The 12,465-nt window shown below is 40.1% G+C and overlaps 1 protein-coding gene across 1 annotated transcript; it reads left to right on the top strand.

Moving 5' to 3' along the window:
* Window positions 1–368: 368 nt before the first annotated feature.
* On the top strand, window positions 369–4,527 carry LOC110871884 (receptor-like protein kinase ANXUR2). Its single transcript, XM_022120634.2, has 4 exons — window positions 369–1,244; window positions 1,374–1,435; window positions 3,350–3,805; window positions 4,179–4,527. The coding sequence occupies exons 1-4, from the start codon at window positions 387–389 to the stop codon at window positions 4,249–4,251; spliced, it is 1,449 nt and encodes a 482-aa protein (XP_021976326.2). The 5' UTR covers window positions 369–386; the 3' UTR covers window positions 4,252–4,527.
* Window positions 4,528–12,465: the final 7,938 nt, after the last annotated feature.

Raw genomic sequence — 12,465 nt, 5'->3', positions numbered from 1 at the left:
AAATCAAGTACCTCAAAAATATTTTACTCGTTAATCTTAAAATTATTATAAACTGTACAATGGAGTCTAGAAACAAAACACCTTCCGTTATTTAATAGATGTTTTGACATAAGCAAAACTAGTTGACCATATATCTATACAAAACTTGGTAGTTATTCTGTCGTCTCTTTAATTTACTCAGCCACTACATATGTATTTGAGATATATAATAAGTCAAGTGTTTGATATGAGCGAAACAAGTTGACAACGTGTTCATTTCTTTTAAAATCATCCCGACCCCTATATAACATAGTGTCGTCTCTACATATTCATCAGCTCCTTCTAATTTCGAACAAAAGATCATGTCTTCCATTGAAGAAGTGAAGCACTTGCAGATTCCATTAAAGATGTTATCAAAGGCAACTAATGCATTTTCCGACCAGAATATCATTGCAAAGGGTGGGTTTGGGAAGGTATATAAAGGCGTTTCTGTAAAACATGGCAACATCGCCATAAAGATGTTGGATCCTACGCAAGGGCAAGGTGACCATGAATTTAAAACAGAGATCGCCTTACTTTCAGTTTATAAACATGAAAACATTGTCTCACTTCTTGGCTTTTGCGATGAAGATGGCAAGAAGATACTTGTTTATAAGCATGAAAGCAATGGGAGTCTCGACAGATATTTACACAGCGCAAATCTAACATGGATCCAACGACTCCAGATTTGCCTAGATGCTGCCCGTGGGTTACAGTATCTTCATGATGATGTTGGACTTCAACATAGAATTCTTCACCGTGACATCAAAAGCTCGAACATTCTTTTGGATGAGAACTGGAAGGCCAAAGTCTCAGATTTTGGGTTGTCGAGGGTGGGCCCTGCGAATATGGAGTCTACCTTTGTGATCTCCAATGCTTGTGGTACGTCTGGATATATTGATCCAGAGTACTTGATTAGCGGTTATCTTACACAAAAATCTGATGTTTATTCTTTTGGGGTTGTATTGTTTGAAGTTCTATGTGGAAGGCTCACATATGTTAAAACGTACCACGACGAGCGTCAATATTTAACGAATTTGATCAGAATACATTGGGGAAGGAAAACATTAGACGAGATCATTTTTTCCAATATAAAAAAACAGATGAATGGAGCTTCCTTGCTTACGTTTTCAAGCATTGCTTACCAATGTTTGATGAGCGGAAATGAACGTCCAACAATGAAGAAAGTCGTGGAACAACTACAGAAAGCTCTTGACGAACAGTTAGTAAGTTGTTACATATGTCAGCCTTTTCTTTTACTATTTTCCCACCTAGGATTTTTTAACAACAAATTAATAATAATAATAATAATAATAATGTTTGCCTTAATTCTTTTGTTTGGTTGCTTGTCATAGACACCAAGCGGGTCATGGTCGCATACTGATGGCTATGCTGCTCATCGCCAAGAAGAATCACGGTATTTTCTGAAGCTGATTTAATTAAGTTTCCACTTCATGCTTAAAATAGTTATTAAAATTAAAACGTCAAATTGCAAAAGATAAGAGTATAGGGGGGGCCAAAGTTGAAAGTAAAAAAATTGTGAAGTTAATTTGCAGATAATAAAAAATTTTGGGTTAAACTTAAAAAAACAAATTTTGTGGGGTTAAAACTGCAAAAGATGAAAAGCTTTTGGATTAAAAATAAAAAATCTATTTTTTTAAAAAACCCCCAAAGTATAGGTAAAAAAATATGGCTAATTAATAGTATGTAATTTTTTATAGAGTAAATTTCAAAGTTCGTCCTTTATGTATGTCTAATATATCAAAGTATGTCCTTTATCTTTAATAACCTCAGAAAACATCCTTAATGTTTGAAAAACCAATCAAGTTATGTCCTTTACCCTAAACCTTGTTTGTTTTCCCAGTTAAATGAGGTCATGTGAGAAGCACATGAGGGTATATTGGTCTTTACCTTAATAAAAACCCTAAACTCCACCATCATCTTCTCCATCTTTCAATCACCTGCACATCAACATACTCCCTTCTTCTCTCTATCTAACAATCCTACCACCACCACAACCTGGCATATTCAAGAGAGAGTGAGAGAGAGAGAGAGATCGAGCAGAAGAGGAGGCAGGAAAGAGAGAGAACCGGCGGAGCCGGTGCCGTGGTCTACGGCGGCGGTGGTTCCAGCGACCCTCTCGAGTCACAGCAGTCGTGGGTTCCAGCGACCCTCTCGGGCATCATTCTGAGTTTGGGTGTCACGGCACGGGTCAGACTCGGTTCAGATTCGGTGTCGGGTCAACATCAGTCAAACAGTCAACACGGGTGGGTCGTAGTGGCGGTGGTGATGGCGGCGACAGGTGGGTCATGGTGGCGGTGATGGCGGCGACAGGTGGGTCGTGGTGGCGGTGGTGATGGCGGCGACAGGTGGGTCGTGGTGGCGGTGGTGATGGCGGCGACAGGTGGGTCGTGGTGGCGGTGGTGGCGGCAGGTAGGTTGTGGTGGTGGTAGATTGTTAGATCTCAATAAACCACTTTGTTGCCCTAATTTTGGTGAGTTGTAAGAAATTGGGGGTTTTTTTGTTCATGGGTTATTGATGATAATGTTGATGATAATCTGGGTTTTGAAGTTTTGAATATCCGGGTTTTGAAGTTTTGAATATCTGGGTTTTGAAGTTTTGAATATTTTTTTCTTTGTGTTTTGAAGATCTGGGTTTTGTTTGAAGTTTTGAAGATATAATGTGCAGATTATGAAGCTTATAGTTAAGAGAAAGAAGATTTGAATTTTTTATAATTTTATTTTTCTAGTATTAAGGTAAAGACCAATATACCCTCATGTGCTTCTCACATGACCTCATTTAACTTAACTGGGAAAACAAACAAGGTTTAGGGTAAAGGACATAACCTGATTGGTTTTTCAAACATTAAGGATGTTTTCTGAGGTTATTAAAGATAAAGGACATACTTTGATATATTAGACATACATAAAGGACGAACTTTGAAATTTACTCTTTTTTATATATTCATTTGGTGTATAAAAGGTTTTTTTGGAGTTGAGGGTCAGTACATCCCACCCTCCCATAGACCCTACTGAAAAATTGACTATAGGTGGGATTCGAAATGGGTATAGTTGTATTTGGTGAATTATAAATTTTCATATGGTGCATTAAAATTGTAATTTTTATCTGGTGTATAATACTTATATTCTTATGTCATCTTGCAAAGAATTCCTTTGAGATATTTCTTATGATGAGAAAGAGAACAAGGAGAATTTCCTCAATTATCTACTTCATTTCATTTCTTTTATTTACTTATTGGAGTACAAAAGTCACCTTGTTTTGAACCTAATTTACATGGATTGCTTCTATACTAATCCAAACAAGTCAACAGGTTAGTGGCATCCTCTTCTTCTCAACCCAGTCCTGCCTCTTCTTCACTAAAGTATGATGTCTTCATTAGTTCTAGAGAAGAAGATACATTTGCAGATCATCTTTACTCGGCTCTAGTACATCGACAAATCTTCACTTTACTTCCTCAGGGAAAAACCATTCGTCCATCCCTCTTTGAGGCGATTCAAGATTCACAAATAGTCATCGTCATATTCTCACTGAACTATGCTAGTTCTTCCTGGTGCTTGGATGAACTTGAACTTATAATGGAAAATAGGCATAAGAGAGGGCAAATCGTGATACCTGTATTCTATGGTGTTGAACCCTCAGAAGTAGTATTACAGACATCGTATTATTTAAAAGCGCTTGCCATGCCTGAGTTGAACATGAACAAAGTTGAATCCTGGAGAAAAGCACTTGTGGAGGCAACTAACCTTTCTGGATGGGACGCGGACTGGTAATTTTCTTCTTTTCTTTCTTTAAATGCATATAAATATTAAATAAGATGTTTAATCTACGAGTCAATTATACATTTTTACATATGACAAAGATAATTGAAGCTAGCCAAGAATTATCTAGGCTAGGGAGTAGGATTTGTGTAATTTTCCTTTCTCATTTCTCAACAACAATTACAGAAGTTTATATAGAAAACAATTTTGTCCATCATGTTTTGTACTAAAGTAAAACCAATGATGCATTTTGTTCCAAAGGGAAGGGACTTTATACGTTTAGATTATAGTGAAACATAATGTGTATGTTTAAGTAATTCATGGAGTGGATGCTTCTTTTTGTGTGCAATGAGCTAATTATCCCATTTATGCACTGTGCAGGAATGAATTAAAACTCATCAAAAAAATTTGTGACGACATATCATATAAATTGCTTAGATCCGGTGAAAGTTAGAATCTTAATGATTCGTCAGCATCTATCGGTATTGTATTGGTGAAGGTGCGTAGAGAAACTAGACGTGGGTAAAGGCAACTATCTTCAGAGATCGAGCAGAACGAAATGCATATGTTGTTTGATGGTTAAAGCTATTTGGTGGCAGATTTGGATGTGGTGCAAATGCCCCATTCCAAATGGATTTTCTTCATTAGAAGGATTTTCTATATTATTATTCATGTAATAATTTGCTTTATGTGTTAGTATTATTCATATATAGGATGAAAGTATTTTGGATCTAGGTAAAAGTAGATGTATATTTAAAGACATATATATCTTATATCTTATGCATGAAATTATTCATTAGAATAACATTTTTCTGAAATAAGAGTTCACTAACCACCACCATATAGTATCAGTAATCGTCCATCCCCTACCAAAATAGCCCACTATCCGTTGGTATCAAAGTCACAATTCTCCCAGGACCATGATCGAGGCGAAGACGGGTGATAACAATCATCACCATAATCACCACAAGCATCACACCAATACATCTTGTAATCGAAAATAGCTTGAAACAAAAAAACAAACATTAACCGATAACAAGGAACATAGCTTGTACTTCGATATACAAATGAAACTGTGCAGCGTTTGTGATTTCAAGATCCGAAACAAACAACCCTACTTATACCCTATGAAACATCGCGTCTTGGAGGGGACGTGATTATCGTTAGCACGTTCCAAGAATAACGGCCATGCAATTATTTAATGATACACGCCGCTTCATTAATCTGTAACCTAATGGACTCCTGACTTTGTTCGACCAAACGCCAAGTGGCCTACGGCCCAATACCAAAAACATAACATGTGTTTAATAAAATTCGACCCATTATCAAACTAGACATAACAAACGATTAAAAAAGACGACTAATAAAACCCGGAGATCGTTTTGATTAAGTTCTTCACTATCTTCGTGTTTTACTTTCAACTACACAAAGTGACTAACAAAGACAAACTAAATGTGGTACAATTAATTATTGATTCCTTTACCTTTTCCCCCTCAAATATACGTATGAAATGCTTATTTATGAATTCATGATTAAGCACTAACTCTTTCTAACTATAAGGTACTGTTTGGTATGCAGGAATGAGAGGCAGAATAGAATGCATCATTACGAATTAGGAATGAAGAAAATGGTGTTTGGTTGGTCAATGGAATGGAATAACCCATTTCATAAGGCATTTCATTCCCTAAAAATCATTCCATCCACCCCCATGTTTTTTTTTCATTCCATCCCCTCTTACACCATTCATCAACAACACCACAACCAACCACCTTCGCCACCACCCACAACCACCACCACCGCCGCCGCCATCACAGCCACCACCCACCACTGACGTTATCTCTGCCGCCAGCCGCAACCCACCACCGCCTTCGTCGCCCCCCCCCCCCCCCCCCGACAGCCTCCATCGTCGTCGCTACCAACCCACCACCGTTGCCACCCACCGCCGCCACAAACCACCACTACCGTCAACGCCACTCGCCGCTGCCACCCACCACCACCGCCACCACCAAGCACCACCACCGTCGCCACCCACCACCACCCGCAGTCGCCGCCGCATCACCACTCGCCACCGCCACCACCACCCATCGCTGCCGCCGCCACCTATAACCACCCACAATCACTACCACCGACCACCACCACCACCATCACCACTCACCGCTGATTTTATTCCTTTGTTTTTCTTGCCTACCAAACAATACACAATAATAATTCATTCCATTCACACATGGTAACCAAACAAGACATGGAATGGTAATGATCCATTGCATTCTCTTATCCATTCCATTACCCCGACCATTTCATTTACTCGTCCATTCCATTGCCACATACCCTAAGATTTAAATTACTAAAAAAGAAACAACCACTTCAGTATGCTTACTGGTGATCCTACAGAGATTATAAGGAATAAAATATTTATGTCACGATGAAAACACGAGGTTGGTTCAGAATCACCAGGTTAGCATAACAAAACACACAAACACGGATCGGGTCAGGTTGAACTGTACCTACAATATTTTGGGATGTGACAGAAATGTACAATGGCAATATCCACAACAAGTTCACTCTCACCAAGCCTAAAAAACTCTCCCTAAATTGATTTACCTTCCTCTTTAATTTAGAGTTCATGTAGATGTAATAATAATCAGTGCACCAAAATTAGGTTAGCAGGACAGCCACAGAAGTACCCGCAGCACACCATTGTCTCCGAGGACGTCTAGTCGTCTTCCCCCACCCCGTTAGGCTTCTTTCCTCCAATCCTATCACCTCCGACAATGGCGGCGGCGGTGGGGAGGCGGCAGGAGGCGGGGTTCCGCAACCACCGCCACGGACTTCCGCCTTCCCCTTGTTTCGTTCCTCCTTGTCGGTCCCATATTCCAAGAATGCCCCGTAGCTCTCTGTTGGTATCACAGTTAACGGGTTCCCAGGACCAATACGACCCAGTAGAAAGATGATCACATAGATACTTGTAATCGCAACATATATCACCCCACTTCATGATCAACCGAAAATAAACTAACCGAAAATATTTAATACTAGCACTTGAAACCTGTACAGTTACAGAGATCTGAGACCCTTTAAATACTAGTTGAAAGGGTATGAAAAAGGGACGTGTCGTTCGATGAAGGGACATGTCGATCCCCATGATAACCGTTCCAGAGTTATATCCCTTCGTAGATACACGTCCGTTCAAACAAACCCAAACAACACAATAACCTAATGGAATCTAAAACCAAGTGTTCGACCCAACAAATAGATGGCCTGCGGCCCAATACAAAACACATAGAAAACATAATTATTCGACCCATTATAACTAATAAATAAAAACATATGAGCGGCCTAAGTTCCGGATCACTGGATGTGCTTGATTATCGTCTTCAATCTCCCTCCTAATCATGAACATTCATAGTCTACTTGCTTCCTCTAGTCGTCGTTGTTGTCGGTGACTTCAATGGTTATCACCAAGTTTGGTTCTTCTTCACTTTCGACAGCTTCTTATTGTGCCTTCTTTGAGCTTGCTTCATTCGCGTCTGGTGCATTCTTGTCTTGCCTTTTCTTCATTAGATCGAAGTACCACTCGATTAATGCTATGTAGTAGATGTAGGCGATCTTCACTACATGAGCATCGTCTGGTGCAAAGTCAAACTCGAATGCTACTTCATCCCATATATCATCTTCAATCACTTTCTTGATCCCACCTTTAACGGTTACCACTCGGTGTAGCAAGATGAGACTTATTTCCCTACCGTCAATCAATGTTGGTGGAATAGTATTCTCTTTGAATTTCACGAGGAAACATGGTATGAACCACATGAGAATTTCCTCAAAAGTGGCGCTATAGAACCTTTCATGCCTGACCAACTCTTCATGTAACAACATAAAATCCAACGCTTCTAGGAAGCTTTCAACAATCATTTCAATTTCAATTTCAATGACATCCTCTTCGAGTTGGGAAAGAACCACTGCCCTTTGACGTAACTCTTCTCGAAATTGCAACGAATTATCCTTTATACCCTCATAGTAAATCATGAACCAGACCTTTGCTTTTTTCGAGTAAACAATCTCTTTCTTTTTAGTGCCCGGAGTACCTTCTCCGTTCTTCTTTCTATTCTTCTCTCTTTCCTTCTTGAATTCCTTCTCGTAATACTCCTCAACATATTCCTTAAGTTTTTCCTTTTCCTTGTGGTGCCCATTTTCAACATCAAGACCCTCATAGAATTTATTTAGATACTCCTCTTCCAATTCTACTTCCGACTTATTCTCGAAAACATCAAACCCTTTCACACGACTACCGAACATTTTCTTTAAAACACAAGTGTCAGCCGTGGTGACTGCTTCAATTCCTTGAAACAATAATTGCTCTAAACTTAGGACATTTTTTCTTGAGGCTCGGAACGTAACTTACACACGGTATGGTTTTACTTTTCCCGTCCACCGGAAAATCTTAACTTCGCCAACCCCATGAACAAATGAAAATTCTTTTTTCTTATCATTAGTCGTCACAACGAAGTTTCTCTTAAAGCACTTGAACACGTTCCTATTTCCCATCATGCGTGTCTTAAAACTTGGATCCACTACCTAAATTGAATCCTAACATCCTCAGCAAGTATCACTAACAGATAATCACTTTCTAATGAGAAAGGGCTTAGGTTAATGTACTTACTTTAACATATGGAAGTGATATGCCTATATTACTTGCATGTGAGACGGTGAATCCCGGTCTTCCTCGATCTCCCGACCGGTGTACTTCCCTTCAAGCCAAACTTCTTCGCAAAACCCCTTGGAACCATCTTTTTAGGAAAGTTTTTGACTGGAGATTTCTATGAACGACCGGATGGTTTCCCCTGCGCGTACTGTTTACCTTTTTCGTTGCCCTGGCCGCACTTTCCAATGTTCATTCCGGCATCACCGAAATCGGCACCAAACGACTTGCCTTTATCCCTCAGACGGTTTCCAAAACCATCGTCTTCGTTCTCGACCTTTAAAGAACCTTTGGCTCTTATACCAATGTTGGTATCACAGTTAACGAGTTACTAGGACCAATCGGACCGAGAAGAAAGATGATCACATAGATACTTGTAATCGCCACATATATCACACCACTTCATGATCAACCGAAATTAACAAACCTAGAATAAACTAACCAAAAATATGAAACTAGAACTTGAAACCTGTACGGTTACAAAGAGCTTGAGACCCTTTAAAGACTAGTTGAAAGGGTATGTAGAAGGACGTGTTATTCGATGAAGGGATGTGTCAATCCCATAACCGTTTCCACGGTTATATCCCTTCGTACATTCACATCCGTTCAAACAAGCCCAAACAACACAATAACCTAATGGACTCTAAAACTAAGTGTTCGACCCAACAAATAGATGGCCTACGGCCCAATACGAAACAAATAGAAAACACAATTGTCAATCCCCATAACCGTTTCCACGGTTATATCCCTTCGTACATTCACATCCATTCAAACAAGCCCAAACAACACAATAAACTAATGGGCTCTAAAACTAAGTGTTCGACCCAACAAATAGATGGCCTACGGCCCAATACGAAACAAATAGAAAACACAATTGTTCGATCCATTATAACTAATAAATAAAAACATATGAGCGGCCCAAGTTCCGGATCACGGGATGTGCTTGATTATCGTCTTCACTCTCATTAACCCTATGTACAACAATTTTTTAAACGCATATTACAATATAGAAATTTGAAAGTAGGTTTTTTTCAGTTCTTTCATGAGAAAAATAAGCCCAATCATAATATTTCCTGGTCCATCTGAAACATAGTTTTTTTTTTGCTAGTTCTTTCAAAGAAAATTAATCATAGTGTTTGTTATTTTTACATCAAGAACACAGACCACAGTTGTAATTGACGAAGAGGATCCCCGCTTGGGCTCCTCGTCTGGGCTCATCGCCCTAGATTGGTGGCTGGGCTCGAGCCCACTTGTGTCTTTCTCGGTATGTTTAGTTGGTTTGAGTGGGCCATGTCCTGATAAGCCCACTCTTGGATCGGCCCATTAGGGCTATGGCCCAAATGTCTCACTATATAAAGAGAACTCCCTTCTCCAAGAAGGGGCAGAACATATTTTCCCCACAAAAAAGGTTACTTCTCCCTCTCATATAGAATATCTCTGCTCCCTCTTCCTGGATATATATACTCTCGAACGAGTACTCTGGTCGAAATGCATCTAAGAAGTATATGCAAAGATGTTCTAAATAGCATAAACGCTATAAAAAAAGCACTATCGAACAAGTGCATTGGAAAAAATGCCTTCAAGGAGGCATAAATTGAAGTAAGGTATTGTGCTACCCTACTTAAGGGGTCACCTGGCTATTTTAAGTACTAAATGCAAGGTCACCCCAAGGACAACAAAGTAGATTGGTTTGGCATGACGTGCCTTAGACTATGCTTACCCGACGGATAGGGGGAACGGTTGAAGGGCGGATAACGACCCGCCTAGATTGTCAGGGACTGGAACAAGTCCTGCGCCCATTCATGAGTGAATAGATTGGGACTAAGGATGACTTGACGACGAGGATCCCCGCTTGGGCTCCTCGTCTAGGCTCATCACCCTAGATTGGTGTCTGGGCTCGAGCCCACTTGTGTCTTTCTCGGTATGTTTAGTTGGTTTGAGTGGGCCATGTCTTGATAAGCCCACTCTTGGATCGGCCCATTAGGGCTATGGCCTAAACGTCTCACTATATAAAGAGAACTCCCTTCTCCAAGAAGGGGCAGAACATATTTTCCCCACAAAAAAGGTTACTTCCCCCTCTCATATACAATATCTCTGCTCCCTCTTCCTGGATATATACATTTTACTTGCACTTATAATTATCATTGCGATCCATGATACTGACTTGAGCGTCGGAGTGCCCACGGGGTGAACCCCCTCGGGCCCTCTAACTAGATCTACCTGTGGCTGCAGCCCAAGACCCGACATCCCTCAAGAGGAACCGACACCGTGACGACGAGAGGACGAACCTGAACCGGAGCTCACCGAATCTAAGGTTAGTGCCGCCAAACCCTTTGAACGACTTCAGGGATTTGGGGATTCGACATTGGCGCCATCCGTGGGACTGAGTACGAGCATGTCTTGGTCTCTTCATACAAACGGCCGGATCTGTTCCCTCCGTGTAAGGTGCGCAAAGTTTAGATCTGCATTCTTAACTCCGGTTACCAGGTTTCAAATCTCATACTCTCTTTATAATGTTCGAAACGCATGGCCGTGAGCCTAGAGACCCCCCCCCCCACAGGTTCTCTAGCTCTAGAGGATTTAATTTTTTGAGAGATAAAAAGAAAGGATCTGAAAACCAAACTTACTGGTTGTGTAATCTCTTCAAAAAATTAAGAACTGGTGTCCAATGTTGGCCCTTATGCTTCTTTACCATCGAAGTCTGCTTAGAAGAATTCATGGTGACATCATAATCACATAGGTGAAACACTCTACAGCAAGAGAGATGACCTTCACTAAAATAAAAAAAAGAAAGGCGTTGTACATCATAAACATATAAAACAAAAGAAAGGGATCTGCTAAGTTTTCATTCTGCCATGCGCATGAGTCACATATGGTTTGACTTTTTGCCCTAAACAATTTAGTTTATGTGCTTTACAAGTATACGTCTCTCTGATACACCGGGTACATGTATACAATTCTTAGGAAACAAAGATCATTTAATAATGCTATATTTGTGGAAAATATAAATATATAATAAGGATGTTGACCATCCTTTTTACACAAAAATTTTAGCAAAACAAAATATGTGAATGGAACATTGGTTCGCCCATTTGACAGCAGGTGTAGATCCGATAAAACAATGCACATGTGCAAGTGTGTATTACATGACTTTGTCTCATGATACAATATTCCCGTGTAACAAAATTCACAAAGAGCATAGTTACAAGTTTTACTACATAAGGTACAACTCTTAATAAAGATGTTTTATTTCCCAATGATACTGGATCTCATTTCCTATGTAAAAGTGTCAGAAGCATGCCTTCTTCTTTTACTAATATATATATATATATATATATATATATATATATATATATATATATATATATATATATATATATATATATATATATATATATATTTTGTGGTACAACTTCATTGGTAAAAGTGACAACTTAACTTTCTAGTTGAAAAATTGAACTACACACAAAAGTAACTTGTGTGTATTAACTAGGGTGACAGAGTGATGTGACCATACTTTTTGAAAAAGAAAACAGAGTAATGATGATTCACTCTTACCAACGTAAAATAATAATATTTTACTAGTACAAGGCCCTTCCACCTGGCCTTTCCCCAGGTCCTTCCACAGGGTCCTTCCCCGGGTCTTTTCTCAGGCCCTTCCACCTGGCCTTTCCCCAGATCCTTCCACAGGGTCCTTCATCGGGTCCTTCCTCCGGCCCTTCCACCTGGCCTTTCCTCAGGTCCTTTTGCAGGGTGCTTCCTCAGGCCCTTCCACCTGGCCTTTCCTCAGGTCCTTTCTACACGGTCCTTCTCCAGGTCCTTTCACGGGGTCCCTTCCACTGACCCCTTCCTCAGGTCTCTTCACAAGGTCTTTCCTCAGGCCCTTCCGCCAAGTCCTTTTCTAGACCCTAACACAAAATATTTACGCAAGGCCCTTCTCCGAAGTCTTGCATCATACACCACTTCTAG

This window comes from Helianthus annuus, chromosome 8 (assembly GCF_002127325.2).
Source record: "Helianthus annuus cultivar XRQ/B chromosome 8, HanXRQr2.0-SUNRISE, whole genome shotgun sequence".
Taxonomy (NCBI): domain Eukaryota; kingdom Viridiplantae; phylum Streptophyta; class Magnoliopsida; order Asterales; family Asteraceae; genus Helianthus; species Helianthus annuus.
This window is presented reverse-complemented; position numbering and strand designations above follow the sequence as displayed.